General features: G+C 29.4%; 1 protein-coding gene across 1 annotated transcript; it reads right to left on the bottom strand.

Annotated features, from left to right (window-relative positions):
• Positions 1-686: 686 nt before the first annotated feature.
• LOC112712716 (uncharacterized) lies at positions 687-6534 on the bottom strand. Its single transcript, XM_025765650.3, has 14 exons — positions 6015-6534; positions 4794-4884; positions 4593-4677; positions 4404-4473; positions 4083-4152; positions 3587-3656; positions 3283-3328; positions 2938-3190; positions 2597-2802; positions 2386-2460; positions 1988-2048; positions 1736-1816; positions 1424-1503; positions 687-1084 (listed from the first exon to the last, which is right to left on the bottom strand). Exons 1-14 carry the CDS (start codon positions 6149-6151, stop codon positions 1006-1008), a joined length of 1404 nt encoding a protein of 467 aa, XP_025621435.1. The 5' UTR covers positions 6152-6534; the 3' UTR covers positions 687-1005.
• Positions 6535-17590: the final 11056 nt, after the last annotated feature.

Raw genomic sequence — 17590 nt, 5'->3', positions numbered from 1 at the left:
TCTGGTTGGCATTTCACAAGGCAGAAAAGGCCAAGTCAATTTTCATAGTCGGTAGTCAGAAATTTTTTATGCCTTAAGAACAGTGTGATATGACTGGTAAATTTTAGTGTTTATACTTTGACTCACCAAAGGCCATATAAGGCTAATTTTTTGTAATATTCGTAAAAAATATGTGTTACACATCAAGTTATTGGCTTTAGTTGAGTTTTATTCTGTTATGAATTTTATTTTTAACTTTTTAGAAGATACAAAACGTCATTTTTTGTCTCAATTTTTTAAAATTTAAAAATGTCATTGACATTATATTTTTTTAATTATTAAAATAGAAAACGGCATTAATGTTTTATTTTTTTATTTTAAAAAAGAAAACGAAATCGCTATTTTGTTATTTTAACGAATTTAAAAATTAAAATTGCGGCGTTTCCACAATTTAGTACAACACACATAATGAATTATTTTAGGAGATAACATCATCTTAACCCAATATTTAAAAAAAAAATCTAAAAACTTCATAGTTATTTTGTTTTTCTTAACGTTGATTCATTACAAGTAGAATAACATGTCATATTTCTTCATTAAAAGTCAAACTTTATTTTATATGATATTATTTTTAACAAAAGTTTAACTTGCTCAAGTCATCTAGAATTAGATTTTTAAGGTAACAAACTGCAAACAAGCCTCAATAGTTATGTTGGAATGGATATGAATCCTCAACTGCATGTTATTCTGAATTCATATACACACTTCAACAATGACCTTGACCATGCTTCCCATTTTTGCTGTATGTATTAAAAAAAAAAACAATGTTCCTATGAATGGAAATCTTCCTTAATACGAATTGCATCAATGCACTATAACTAAAAAAAGTATATACAACTTCCTTCTGTTCAATGCTCATCATGACTATAACTATGAGTCCCATGTGTGCTTGTTTCATCTAAAAACACAAGCCAGAATGGTCAACAGGATTAGGATATCTCTCTATACATCTTCATTGAACTCGGTCTACACATCATATACAGGCATCCGTTCTTCGATGTTGACTCGGCATACGGGGCATCTCTTACATTTCTCACAGCAAGTACTGTCATTAACAAAAAATCAGTATGTCAATACATAGTAAGTATAAGATATTTTTGTTAAGTAACAACAACATGCAATTTAGTAAATAGATTCTTTATAAAAACAGCATCCTTTTACAAATTCAAAGGCAATATAGTTGTCAAGGAAATAAGTGAGAACATTATAAATTGGAACAGAGGGAATAATTGTTAGAGAAGATTGAGATGTCGTAATATTTCGAAGCAAAGACTATATTCCTTTTTGGTCGGGCTATGGTAAGAGAAAGTAATTAAATCAAAGGCAGTGATAGAAAGCATAAGAGAGGAGCGAGGACGAGTGATGACATTGCCAGGGATCTTACCTGCAAATAATGTGATGCCTGCAGGGAAGCAAGACAACATTAATCTGCTCTTCAAAGCAAACCCTACATAAGATCTTCTCCTGATAGATTTGTCAAATCAATTCAAAGTGAGATCCTGATATGGTTGAGAAATATTCAAGCATGCTGGAAAAAAATAACCTACTAAATGATAAAAACAATGCTCATCCATCAATATATAACTTCCTTTTAATCTTCAAAGGTTGATTCTGAACTAAACTACTTACACAACTAAGACATGGTGATTTAAATATTATAATGCAGAAAATAATAGATCAAGTTTGAGAGTGTTACATTTTGAAGTCTTTCATACTCCTCTTGGCTAAACTTTGTAACTTGTGTCTGCTCACCCAGTGCAGCTTGTAGCCTAAAAATCTGAGTTATAAAGAACTGTTATTACCGAGACGTATGAAAGGGATTCAAGCCTGCTTATATAATTGGTTTAACAAAAAATATAGCGGTTTAATTCATTCTTAAATGAGGAAAATATTGGCAAAAAGATAATGCTGTAAGCCTGTAACTACATATCAGATAAAGGGTTTTCACCTCCTCAACGAGATCTGTTCTAGGCATCTTCTTCACCGTATCAGGGGAGAAAGTATTGTACCTAAATAGTAAATTGAATCCCATATCATAAGAAAGAAATATCTTTAAGCATTTTATATACTACCACTCAAAAGAGTGAAGGTATAAGAATTAGGCACAAACACTTGAAGCATAAGAGCCGATTGACGGCACAAAAAGAATAGTACACACCTTATTGGAAGCACACACCAATAGTCAAAATAATATAGCTCTAGGTTCTTACCATCACTAATGAACATGAGTGAAACAATGTCTTAAGAACTATTTCAAACAGAACTGAGCAAGCTTGTAATTGAGGGGAAATTGGCACACAACCTAAAGATATGCTTTATAAACATGAAGCAGGGTAGTTTACTAACCCAGAAGTGCCGGAAAAATAAAGTCGAGCTTCTTCCTCCCTACTCCCTTCATCTATGGACCACCAACCCAGCAACCTGTTAGGAAATAAATCACAAAAAATAACAATTCTCCAAATCAGTTTGAGCAACATTTTTTTGTTGTTGTTCGGTAGAGATTAGAGAATTGGCGAAAGATGAAATTTTTTGTAGGCAAACAGATCAAAACCAATACCTTGCCCCACGATGGAAGAACCCGAAACAATCAAAGGCTTTTGATGCTACAGATGAGTAACTTCTAGGAATATCTCCAGTGTAGACTAAAAGAACTATCTTCTCTACTGATCTACACAATGCATATAAAACCCCAACACCTTGCAACAATAGAAGTGGGGAAAAAATGACCCTATTCGATATATCCCTTGCACTCGATGGTGTTCCCTAAAATTTAAATGAAATACATTGAGAAAAGGAATTAGAAGAGGGGGCAAACAATAAAAAAAGAAAAACGAAAGTGGAGGAAATCAACAAATGCTGAGAACATAATGACAAGGTTCGTGATAGAATCTACCATACCTCTAAATGCATGATAAGAAGAATTTGGAAAGCAATGAATGGAATTTTCATAATGTGACCACCAATGTTCTGCCGACTGCATAACCCGTATTGCTGGTCATCTTCATCACAGGAAACTACTAAGCCTCTTCTATTCCAATCCAGATATGTTATGGAACTGGAGGATGAACATGGTTCTGTAATATGGCAATCTCCATGGATTGTTGGATTATGCCATTTTGTACAAACAAGATAGGCAAAGCACTGTGCAACACTGCAAAAGGGTAAAAGGTTCTTATGAAGGGAAAGGCTCAATACTAAGGCCAATTGCAAAATACTAACACTAGTGCAAAATGTTGATTTTACCAGAAGTTAATAAATAAGTCCCACCAGCCTAAAGCAGCTACATCACCTGCAGGTAATTTAAAGATAGTTTTTAAAAAATAAAATAAAATTAAAAAAAAAGATAAACTTAAGTACTAAGTAGTATCAGTTGAACAGCGAGTTTTTTAAGGAGTGCAACAAATGCAACACAAAACAGTATCGATCTGAATATTAAGAACAGTCAACATAAAAAAATATATCAACAAGCTGTGGAAACTCCAAGATAACGGAAAACAAGCTAATTACACTATAAACAACAATTTTCAAGAGAAAATAAAAGACTTACCAGAAATCTTTAGAAGGGTGAACACTGTAGCAGCAATAAGGAAGACCATGGCTATTGAAATCCAGAAGTGCTAGAAAAACAGAAGTATACAATTCATTGTTGTCCGTTTTGGAAAATAAAAACAAAAGCAAGATCACATAATCTACTGAATAAAACACCTTTCTTTCATCACAGTCAAGTCTTATTAGATGAGAACAAAAGGTTTTGAACATTGAGTCTGTTCAATCATCCTTTTCCTTCCCTACACATCCATATGTGTCGGAGCTTGGAAGGAGAAAAGAAATACAGAGCAAGCATCATGCTTCCGCCAAAATATTTCTAGATCATCCCAATGCAAGGAACACACAATTCATACACATTACAGATGAGCATGATGAGGCCCTATGATAAAATAGGCCATTAATTGCATAATCTAGTAGTATCACAAGGGGACATTAATTTATTCTAGTTCAGAGCTTGCCACTAATAATATATCAACTAATGAATAGAATCTTACAGGAAGTGTTTCCCATACTGCTTCATCAGTCAAATTTTCGTCATCTCCAGGCATCAAAGCCCTACACATCCTATAAAAAAACATTTTTGTCATCCATGCATCCATTTGATAGATGATCATAAATCAGGTTAACATTTATTTGGGGGGATAGCGAAAGCAATTATTTCAAGAGAATGTACAAAAGTGGATAAGAAATCCTAAGATAGATACAACAAAGATTGCTAAGACCTGAATGGATAGATTATGTAGCAACTCACAAAGAAACAAACTAGTTATGAACTATAAATATTGGTAAACTCAAAAAGAGATAAGATAAAATACCTGATGTTATCAACCAAAATAGCTAGTTCAAAAGCTATCAGGGGCAAGAAGACAATCTTCAAATTTACAACTGCATCGTTTAAAAGCATAATTAATTATCTGATAAAATAATACCACAATTACCTTGATGTGAAGAACATAGTGATCAATAATATCCTTGATGGTTGTGCCACTACAAATGTTGCTTACCATAACTGCTCCCAAGATGTATACACAGAAGAATCTCAAATGCAACAAGTAATGGCGTTGCTACGACTGAATGAGAAGGAGCCCACTGTCCATACACAATTTTTATTAACATAAGTTACAAATACCTAGTACAGGCTGAGGTTTCCAATTTCCTACAAAACAAGTAATTTCCAATTTTTGAAAGACAAAAGGATATCTTACTTGGCGACCATGAGGCATTGAAGGAGCAGGCAAGGAAAACCTGCCTCGCGCTATCATGGCATGGAAAAGCCATAGAGGGGAAAATACAATCCTGCCAGAAAGAAACATAAAGATACCAACATGAATACACATGGCAACGCATATTTCCAAGTGTGACAAACTTGACAGTGCTGTTAGTTTGAACCAAATAGTAAAAAAGCTCAAGAGGAGATAATAAGTAAGAACTGAAGAATGCAATGTCACAATCTTCTCATTATGAGTTAAACTTTCTTCCAATAGCAAGCTGGTCAAAATCTAATTAAATTAGCTCACACATCATAAGAACATTCATTTTTCACATAATGATATCACTTAACCGGTGCAACTGAATCCAGATACGGAAGTAAGTGATTAGTTACAAAGGGCATCATGAAATATGACTCCTAATATGAACACATCATAAATGTAGCATAGTTTTAAGGTTGAAAGCCTTACAACTGTGTGACTAAGAAAGGAACACAAGGGAGAGCAAAATCAAATCTAAGCCAAGGAAAGAGTAATTGATACTCCTCCTTATATTAGCTGAACCAACAACACTCTTTCGACCAGAGTAAATGTTTTGACCATATTCACGGGATCTGGACTACAATCTGAGCACACATTATTATACCATACAATACATTGCATTTCACAATTTTGGTGAATAAACGTATTCAAGTTTCATTCCCCAATTAAAAAATCATGTATTCTACTACTGGTGGATTATCCTTCTCTTTAATTGGGACACAGGACATAGGAGTCCTCAACAACATCTAGGAGGAGGGGCCGGGGAGTGTGAGAAAAGGAGCCTCAATCTATAAATTCAACCAACAAAATTCTGTGCACCCAAAAAAAAAATTTTCTTTTTTTACATAAGAATCTCAATCAATGCCATATTCTTCCAGAATTACAACAAAAACGAAAATCCTCCATTCAAGCATTGCATAACAAAAGAGGGGAACAAATTAGCACAGAACCGTGAATAGTCTGAACGCAGAACAAAGTCAAACATTGAAATATGAAGCTAGACATGAAAATTAAAAAAAAATCTTAAAACAACAAAGCTGAAATCTTGTTGGCACCCTATAATTCGTTCCACAATTTTCTCAAATGGGTCATGGGAAAAAAAAAACAAATTTACCCAGCTTTAGAAAAGAAAAAGAAAAGACCCAAAAAGCGCAAAAATTGAGAATTGAAACTGACCACCATGAAGAGTGAAGAACATGGTCAAGCTTGAGAGCAAGCAGAAGAGAGAAGGTGAATAGCAAGGCATGCGCTAAGAGAGCTTTGAGGGACTTCGCCACCCTCCTCCAACTCATTACCCTCCTCCGAACCAGCATTTTTTCCGGCAACAAAAAAGAAAACGGAGAAGAGAAAACAGAAGGCACTTGTTGCTGCTGACACAAGCTGCTTCCTTTTTGTGTATGAGAGAGAGAGAGAGAGAGAGAGAGAGAGAGAGAGAGAGAGAGAGAGAGAGAGAGGAGAGATGAAATTCCTCGGAGGTTGCAAAGAGAGTGACTTTGGAACAACAAACTGAAGCTGAAAGCGTTAAATACAAAGATACAATACAAAAACAACACGAGATTTTTTCCCTCTTTTCTTTTTTTTTTTTCCAGTAATTTCTTTTTATGTTCCTTTCTTTTTCTTTCCCTTTTCTCTGAGTGTGTTTGTTGCTTTGCCTTCTGTTTCACGCCAAAATGTAAAGCAAATGTTTTATTGTGTGTGTGGTGCGTCACTGTGGGCGGGGAATACATACATGTATAAATGCCAATGGACCATAATGCCCATCAACTTTTCCTTTTTTTTTCAGGAAAGAAATCTTTAGTTAATCCTAGTGACTAAATTTTTTTCACTTTTGAGATTTTGTTTATTTAAGAATTTGTAGTGATAAAATTGTGAAAGAATAAGAAAAAAATAAAAAAAAATTATTAATTATTAATTAATTGAATTGAATTGAATTGAATTATAAATTATGAAGGTATTAAATATATATAGAGCATTTTTTATGAAAGATAAGAATAATGATAAGATAAGATAATAAGGAATAAAATTAAAATTGAATTTATGTATTTTATTGAGCTGAATTTGTGGGTCACAATACTTTTTTATTGTTATCATGGACTAAGATAAAAGAATAATTTAATATGTAATTTTTCATATTTAAGTAGGAGTTTAATTTTAATATACTATAAAATAATTTTACACATATATTTAAGGAATTATATAATATTAAATCAACCATAATAAATACTCTTTGTATTAATTACATAAATAATTATTCAGAAAAAAGAATATAAATCATATAATTATATGATTGTATAAAATATTTAAGTACTTAGTTTTTGAAACACGTTATTTAGATTATATTTTTATTTAGATATATAAAAATGTTCAATTAGAAATTAAATTTTTTTAATATTAACTATTTTTTATTTTAAATTATAAATTTAAATTTTCTATAAATAAAAATTTAAAATTAATTAATATTAATTTATTAAAAGTAATTCCTTATACTTATTAAAAAAATTGCGAAAAGTGAAATATACTTAAAGTGTACCAAAAGATAATACTTTTTTTTCTTGTTTTTTTAGAATTTTGTTAACTTGTACCATAAAAATATAGGTTAAGTATACGATAAAAAAATATTTTATAAAAATTATTGCAAAAATTAATTTTTTTATATTTTCAATACATCAAAAGTATTTAAAAATTTATTATTATATTTTTAAGGCCAATTCTATAATATCTTTAATTTAGTATTTAACTAATTTTTTATAGTAATTTTAAATATTTTAATTTTTTTACTTTTATATTTTAAAATTTAAAATTAATTATTTAACCTTTTTTAGTAATTAAATAATAATTTCTAGATACCATAATAAATACCTATTTTTAAAATATGTCTCACAAATTAGTTACTTTTTTTTTAAATTCCAAAATTCAAATCTTAAATGAATATGACTTACCTACTTAAACACTAAATTTGCTAACTTTGATTGGTCAGTAGATAGAGACATTTTAGTCATTGTAAAAGTATGGATCAATTGCCACCAGGTATGTAAATGTAAGAATATTGATTTCATGGAGACTACCAATTTTTTGAAAATGGTGTGAATAAATGGTTTTGGTTTGTTGCCATTAATTATTCTCAACGACTGGGGTAGTTCAAGACTTGAAGCAATTTTAAATGAATGATGTCATTCCAACGTTTATAAAAGATTAGGTGTTTATCATATTTTTCAATAGTATGATTTATAAGACTGGAAAACTAGAGATCTATACTGTTTGCTGTATTTAACTGAATGGAATTATTCAAATTCTTGCTCAAATCAATAATGAATTGAATTCTTTTTTTTTCTTTTTTGTTACATAATTAAAACTCAAATTGTTATCATTATATTATCTTATATCTTACAATAAGTAACATTCTAACGTTAAAAATGTTAGCGTGCTGCATTTTGATACTTTTTTATACATACCTCTTTCTTTTCAAAATGTTTTTAAAAAAATATTTTCATTAGAATTATACAAAAAATTAACTTTTAAGGACTAAAATTGTATTAATTATTAATTATTCTAATAAATTTAAATCATACCTTTTTTATATTGGTAATAGAAATAATAGTCATTTAATTATGGGATGAATCATAATTTATATATTTAATAATTAATAGAAATAATAAGCATCGCTCAAATTTTCGTAGTCAATTTTAGTAGAATAGACAATTAATTTCCTATGAATCAAGATTTGTTCATTTAATGTTAATAGACATACCTACCTAACTGATAAGATTTATTTGAATAATGATTTAGAAAAGTATCTGTGTGTCCAATTCTTTTTTCAATTCCTATTATTAATTTATGTACGATTAAATGTAATATATAGTATTTTTTATTATTTATGAGTGTAAGTTTTAAAACCACAGCATTTGATTAATTTTTTAAATTTATTTTTGTTCTTTGACCACTTTTATAGAATAGGAATATATATTTTTTTATCGAAAGTAATTTTTTAAGGTACAAATTATAATATTTTTTTACTTTTTATTAATATATCTATATTCTTATTTTTTTTATCATTTGATGATTGTTTTTATTTTAAAAAAAATTATCTTGCCTTGCAGTGCGATTGTCTTTTGTCATAATTATTTACAATGCACCAAATTCATTAAATATCACTTAGAGTTATATTTATTGGTTTAACAAAGATACAATGAACTCTATTTTACTAAAAGATGATTGAATATACTCATATATTATGACCAACATAATAGAATATGAGTAAAGTTAGTTTTTTTAAGAGAAGTTCGATTTTTTATTGAACAATTCATTCCAAAGAGTTTTATAGGCTAAGTTCAAATTCCATTTACTTCATACTTTATGCGTGTGCCAAAAAAATTTTAGAAGTAGAACATATAACAAGATTAAGTTTCCTGTTTTAGATTCAATTTTTGAATAATTGTGTCAGATTTGGAGATGCAATTTAAAATATTAGTACGTGTTAAAAATTCTTTTAAATTTTTTATAATAAAAAATATTTTCTTAATGTATTGTGATTTTTTTTATAAATTATTACTTAGCTGATGCGTCAATACAATACCAATGAGGAGAATAAAAGTTAGAATAAAAGATAAATAGGTCCTTGACCTTTTAAAATGCGGACATTTTTGTCCCTCAAAATTGGAAAATACATTTTGATCCCTCACGTTTTAAAGCGGCTGACAATTATACCCCTCCGTCCATTTTGGGCCGAAAACGGCAACGAAGCCAGCTGACATAGAAGGGTAGAGAATAACGTGTCTGTTACACTTGCTGAAGTGGATTGGGACAAATTATTAATGGACAAATTCGTCCCTTAAGTGTAAAACGACGCCGTATCCACCACCCCCAATATTTGAAGCTTCGCAATCCCCATAACACCCAAGATTGACTCCACATATTACAGAAAACCCTATCAAAACACGAACGCCCTTCTCCCTCCAAAAAAAGAACGACTTCCTACAGTTGAAAGGGATGGTGTGGTCAGTCGACGTGGTTGTTGTTGAAGGTTACGGCAAGCTTCGCGTGGAGAGGAAGCTGCCATCATCTACAGAGGTAAGGGTGATTATGAAGAGTATGTATGTTGTTTAATTGAGAATGCATGGGGTTGGGATATGGGGTGACTGCATGTTTTTTTGGGTAAAAGAATGAGGAAAAGCTATGCGAAGTTAACTGATTTCGAAATTTTGGACACTTGATCTAGGGTATAATCTCTGATTTATGTATTTGTGGATAATGTAGATGGATGATATGTATGTGGTACCTGTTTTTCACCACGGAGGCCGTTTTGGTAGAAAACTCAGTGGAACTCTTGAGTATGTTGGTGGAAAAGTTGAAAAATTTTCGAAGATGGACTTAGACTTTGTGAATTTTGGGAATTTGGTGACATTGTTCAAGGGTTTGGGGTATGCATCATACAGCGCAGTGTATTGGTTTGACCCAACTAGCAGTGATCTTAATGCTGGACTGCACATTCTGAGAGGAGATGCAGGCATCAATGAACTTCAAGAGAACAAGCTGAAGAATTCAACCACAGATGAATTCTACATATATTTCGACCATCCTGTTGATGAGCCACAGATAGTGGAAGAAGGGGCTGCGGCAGAAGCAGGGATGGAAGAGTTTGATGACCCTGTTGATGTGGACAGCATCACGAGAAAGCTCCAATCATCACCATCCATAGAAGATGATGGGCATAAAAGTGAGGAGGATGAAATGTATAAACCTTCTCTAACTGACTCGAAAACTTTTAGATGAGGATTATTTCAGTGTTGATGAGGAATATGGTAGGAAGAGAAAAGAAAAAAGTTTGAAAGGAAAGGACAAGGTTTTATCAAAGAAAAATAACAGTGTAAAAAAAGGGACATGAACAGAGTCAAGTAAAGTTAAAAACAGAGATAAACTAAAAAGTGCAAGTGATAGTGCTGACAAAAAGTGATGGGCCTACTGTAAAGACCAGAAAAATTAGGCAGTGTAAAATATTTTTTATTACTGCCTTGACTATAATAAATGTTATGATAGTGTGAATTTTTTATGCTAAAAAAACCTTTATAATTATGTTTGATTTTTAAGAGTAATAGAATTATTTTGAAATTACAAATTTTAAAATAAAAAATATAAATAAACATAATTTTATTAGTTTAAAACTTTAAATTGGCGTATTTGTATTTTTTTAAATTAGACATTTTAAATAAATGTATGTGCATTATTTTAAATTAATGTAGTAGTATTTTTTAAATTAAAAATTTTAAATAAACATAATTAGCTTGTATTATTTTAAATTAATGTATTTGTATTTTTAAATTAAAAATTTTAAATAAACATACTTATATTTTTTAAATTAATATATTCATATTTTTTTAAATTAAAAATTTTAAATGAAAATATTATTACTAATTTCATATACTTGTATAATTAATGAATGTTATATAAACGTATTGTTGCTAATTTTACTCTTCAACATGATTGCCTTTTTTCCGTAATCATAAATTTTTCTTTTGTTTTTAGTCCTGTACGCATAAATTATGAGAATCTCTGATGTATTTTTTTTTTTTTTTGGCGTAAAATCCATGTTGATGCCATGATTTATGCTCAAAGGAGAATTTGGCCACGGTCACACTATCCGTGCATGAATCGTGGTACTCGTATGAGTTTTATATATATATATATATACATATATATATATATATATATATATATATATAATTTTTTTAAAATCAATAACAGATCTACGATTTATATAAAAAAATGAGAGGACAAAAATATTGTCTTTTTTATTTTGATAGTTTTCATGCTTAGTTAGTTCATTTAAGTAATTTATCCAAAAAAAAACTATCATGTATTAATTAGATTATACACCAATCATGCATAATTAAATTTTTTTGTTCTTAAAATAGATAATAAAATTAATTTAGCATTAATTAATTTTTTTTATTTTAAAGTAGATCAATCTTGTTATTACTACTATTATATAAATTAATGTTAGAAATATAAACTAAAATTTTAGTAACTTACAATAAAATTGTGTATAAATCAAGACATTTGTTTATTATATGTATACTATATTTTTTTTATTTAATCCAAATATTTTGTTAATTTTTTATTATATATTTTTGTGAAGTTTTTGGATAAATAGCAAAAAATGTATGAGTTTAATTTAAATTAAATATGTAGATGAATATTTTTGCATTGAACATATCTAGGACATAACGCACGAGTACATACAACAAACTAGTCGAAATTAAAACGCAATTGAACTCCATTAGAGTTTTAATTATTTATCATTTTTAGCTCCCATTTAAGGAATACAATTTTAAGTTTTCATACAATTTGATTATGCTAAATTATAAAACTGATAAAATAAATACGAACTTTGGGCCAATTCAAATAATGCTGAAATATTTTCATTTAACATTGAGTTTGAAAGTTTTTCATATAAAATATTTTACTTTAAAATTTTTAAATATTATATTTAAGATGCTTAATTACAAAAATATTTTAGAATTAATTATAGTAAAAAACTTGTCTTTATAGTAGGAAAAGTGAACCAATATTTCATTTTAACTCGTTTAACACTTTAATAAATTATAATTATATCTTGTTAATCTAGTCTAGTGATATACGTTTTCTTCTATTTTATTTTGAAAGTATAATTTGACATGCTACAAGTGCTTTGTGGTTTATTCAACGTCAACATTTTAAGCTAGATTCTTGATAATGGGGGAATGCGTGAATTTATAAGGGGGAAAACAAAAAAAAAAAAAACCCAAAAAAGAGGGTCAGTGACTTAGTGTCATGTCCACCTACTCATAATTGATGCTATTGAATCCCACCTCTTTATTTATTTTCTTCTATTGTCCTATTCATGATATCGGATAAAAACAATCATTTTATGAAAGATTCTTTTTTGATACAGCGTCATCCAACTTTTATACGTATACATAACATAACAGGTGAAATGGATAATTCCAAGTTGGTATTATTAATTATGGAAGACCATACCTATATATTTATTGATTTATATATCAAGTTCGATCCAAAATCAAACTACTGATGAATTTTAGATGTTCTGAAATATCAGTATTTTAATAATTTTAATCATTAATTTTAATTATGAAAGAAAAAAAAAATATATATAATATGTTAGTTAAAATTAAATATTAAAATTATTAGAACATTAATGTTTTAAAGATATTTAATTTTTTTTCTAAAGTATAAAAAATTGAATACCTATGTCCTTGTCACTAACCCATCATTTTCTACTCTTTTCTTCTAAGATCTTCCTACCCTATATAGCGACTTATCTTTTTTTTTCCCCCTTAAAAAGGCAAAAGAATAAATCTTTTAATTTTGGAAACAATCCAAGTAATAGTAGGTAAAAATCTATTTATTCTAACAAAAACAGAGAATTCAGCAGAATTGATTTATCAGTAATCAGTATATATGCACGTTAATACATGTATACATCCAAACACATGGTTTAAGGATTACTGCCTAGAATGTCATATTCTATTATGATTTCATAAAACGAATAACTGTATAATCTTTTGTTTCCAGTTAGCATCTCCATTCAGAATCCTCATCCCCACCCCCTCAAAGGTCAAACTAACCACTATTCAGTTAAAGATTTATGATTTAATATGTCAACTTCATAATAGTTAATAAGTAAATTAATTAGATTCCATTATCTAATACGAATGTAGATGAGTATTCTTTGACTTCTAAATTACCCAATAAAAAACTAACCCTACCTACCCCACGCCCCAGTTTTGTATTCTTATCTTATCCACAAGTTATTTTCACAGTTACCAAGACCAAAAACAAGTTTATAGGTCAAAATAACTTTCGTTTCTTCAAATTTTCCAACCAAAATAAAAGTTTCAAACTTTACGACTAATGATAGATTTTGTTTCATATATCTATCATCAACATATTAATATTGCACGAGTATGGTGTTTTAAAAATGTGTCAAAATTATACGAATGTGTTGTTTGTTGAAACCATATTAAGAATTTAATTTAGAATATCTCTAAGCCGAATACCAATAATTAATTTTTAATTCTGTAAGAGCTCACTTTTCTGTAGCATACACGACGCTTCTAAAAGCTGAACCTATTACACCATACTTGAATTTCCTTTTTTTCTGTAATTTATCATTTCTTTTGTTAGATAAATTGGATAACTCCGATCCTAAGCATCACAAATTACGCACACTTCATATTCACCTATACACTTAAGAGTTCTATCTTTTACTTAGCCGTTTCCAAAGTTTGAATGTGAGTATAATATATTAAAATAAAGACACTATATTTTGTCACTCAACCAAAATCTTCGTTTCGCTGCCAGTAATTTATCATTTTGAACTTTGCAAGTTGCTTTTATTTTTGGGTTATTGGCATATATATAATCCAAGTTATAGTGGGTTAAAATGAAATTCAAAGAGCATGTCAATGACATTGGGCTGTCCATTGATGGAAGCACTATGCAAAAGGAAGTTTCCAACTTTTTTCTTATTCACGACCAAAAAACGTTTTCCTTAATGTTAAAAAAATATGTCCAAAAAATAATTGAAGGAAGTTGAACTTTGCAATCGGGGTGTGGACAAGAACAAACGAAGGTAAAGCATATGTCGCATGTATTTTAGAGTTGTCACCCAATATGATATATTATGAATTGACTAATACATAATTACCCTTTAATCGTAGATTTTTCGTGTGGGGGTGGTGGACAGTGGATACCACAAAATTGCAAAAGATTTAAAGAAAAACATAAAGGTAAAATGAAATGCAATAAAAAAAAAGGTATATGAAAAACTGAATGTGGATCTTTTCATTTTCTTTTTCAATTGAGAGTGTAATATATGATCGTTAATCCTTTAACATTTTTTTTATATCTTTTGTTGGTCTTATTTATGAAGTACACTGACAAATCCAAAAATTTTAAGCAATAAAGACAAACATGTATTATATGAAAATAACAAAAAAATCCTATAAACATATCAAAGCATATAAAAATATTAAATATTAACTAATTGTTTATTTATTCATTATAAATATTGATAAATAATATATAATAATGTGGTTATTAATTCACCTTTTTATAAATTAAATATATAATAATAAAATAATAATAACAAATAAATAAATAAAATTAATCAAGATGATAAATTTATCTTCTAATCAATAATAAAAATGAAAAAAAATATTTTTTTATAAATTATATACGATAAATAATATTTTAGAAAAAAATTATGCATTAAATATCTCATATCCTCATTATATATTTTATAAATTACTTAATAATTATTCAATCATTTAAACAAAAAAGACCAAAATTAATTTCAAATAATAATAATAATAATAATAATAATAATAATAATAATAATAATAATAATAAAAGTTAGTTATTTAAATAGATAAAAATATAAAATATGTTATTGATTCAATTGATTTTTAAATAATTTTTAATTCAATTTATGTTTGAGAACTAATCATCGAATACATGTCCAGTGTAAAATTCTTAATTTACTAGTAAATATTAAGTTTATTAGAAAAAATTTAAGGATATAAATTTCAACTAAATAAATTTATTAATTAAATAATGCGTGCTACAATAATATTTTGGTTTTTATTAAATTAATTTAATATATATTTTTATTTTATATTTTTAGATACAAATTAGAATTTAATTTTAATGTACTAATAGTATAAAATATTTTATATAATTATTTAATTACATCTATTTTTTTTAATAATCATTTACACAAACACAATCAATATAAAAACTAGTTTTTTTTATGATATGATATTATATAATTAGATACACATGTAAAACTATTTTATACTAATAATATATCAAATTAATTCTAAAAATTAAAAAATTATAATATTTATAAAATAAATATTTTAACACAATTTAATAGATATTTTTTTAATGTGGGAGCAAACATTTTTTTTAATGAAAATACATATATATTTATACATATATTTTTTTATATTTTTTCAAAATATTAATAAGAGCATTTGCTCCTATAAACTATAATATGATGAGAAATCATATTTTACTTTTCTCAAATAAAAAAAATTGAGAAACTCTAATCTTTAAAAATCTCAAATAACTTTAAAAATATCTAACATAAAAATAACTTTTTTACGTTGACTATTATAAAATAAATTATCGTTGAGCTATTTATTGTAATAGAACCTATTGGCTTTAGATTAGGAATTTTTTATTTTAATAAATAAAATAAATATTATATTTATTAAAATAAATAATTTTATGAGTATTTAGTGATTTAAATTTTTTTTGTCATATTTCGTTTACACTGTGAACGAGATAATTTTTCATGTATGAAAACGAGATATGGTACGTCAGCATGACACGTGTATATCTCGTTTACACTGTATACGTGGAAACGTCATCTTGTTTACACTGTAAACGAGATAATAAAAGACAAATATTAAGCATTTATAAAAGAATGTATAACCCTTTGAATTCTCCACACATATTTCATATCCTTTCTCTGTCTCATTTTTCTTACAAAAACAAACCTGAATGGCCAGTAACAATCCATTTATAGTTGTGCTTGTTTATCCCAATTGTCGTATGAGAAATAGCGACAACGGGGTGACATTTGAGTGTCAGGATCCGATATTGTTTCGCACTCAGCGTGTGGAGACGTTGTCGGATTTGAAGAGTTTGATATTGAGCAAGCTCGGTGGTACACAAGCGAGGGAGATAGGTAGGGTGGGTATAGGTTGCTGGCACCCATGGAAAATGGAGTATTTCGGTTTTGACTATTCCGACTTCATGGGGACGAGCATGTGCGACTGATGTTCGACATTCATGGGAGGATCATGTGTGAACAGATAATGGAGCTTTCCGCCAAGGTGGGTCACGGTGGTAGTGGGGGTTTCGTACACGAAACCTATGTGCAGGAGGATCGACCTTTCGCACCACCGCCCATTCATGTCGCGATTCCGGAGCATGAGGCAGAGGAGGGTGAGGAAGAGTCGGATGAGGATTACGTGGCGGACACTGCAGACAGTGAGTCTTCTGATGGTGGCAATGATGATGAGTTTGTGCCGAAGACACCTACCGGGGGTGTGGCACGCCATGTGCTGCCTCCACCTCACTCGATTCCGGCGCTATCGGCTGTGCCAAGTCACTATCACAGTCTAGATTTGAACGCCATGCATGAGAGGACCCCGTTTTCTAACACATGTGAAGTGGATTAAAACCTAAACGGCGGTGTAGAGTTTCGGGTCGGACACAGGTTCAAAAGCCGAGAGGCGGTGCTTCAAGGTGTGAAGAACTACAGTATTCGCAAGAGTGCTGAGTACCGGGTGATAGAGTCCAACCAGTTAAAGTACCATGTGCAGTGCCATCAAGGCGACAGTGGGTGTCAGTGGAGCCTCCATGTGGTCCTTCATCAAAATTTTGGATACTGGTAAGTTCAAATTTAATTGTGAATTTGAGTACTTTTGTATGATATGTTATGTAGGTTAGAGATATAGTGTAAGCATAAATTTTTTGTTGTGATTAGGGAGGTTCGGAGGTTTGGTAGACCACACAGCTGTCTAGCACCCACCATGTCTCAAGACCATCGTCAGTTAGATAGCAGTCTCATCTGCAGGGTCATATTGCTCCTGATTCAGTCCAATCCCTTTGTCAGTATCCCAGTCTTGCAAGGTGCGGTCCAAGCAAGCTATCACCTCAAACCCTCATACAGAAAGGTGTGA

Source organism: Arachis hypogaea, chromosome 9 (genome assembly GCF_003086295.3).
Source record: "Arachis hypogaea cultivar Tifrunner chromosome 9, arahy.Tifrunner.gnm2.J5K5, whole genome shotgun sequence".
Classification (NCBI taxonomy): Eukaryota; Viridiplantae; Streptophyta; class Magnoliopsida; order Fabales; family Fabaceae; genus Arachis; species Arachis hypogaea.
This window is presented reverse-complemented; position numbering and strand designations above follow the sequence as displayed.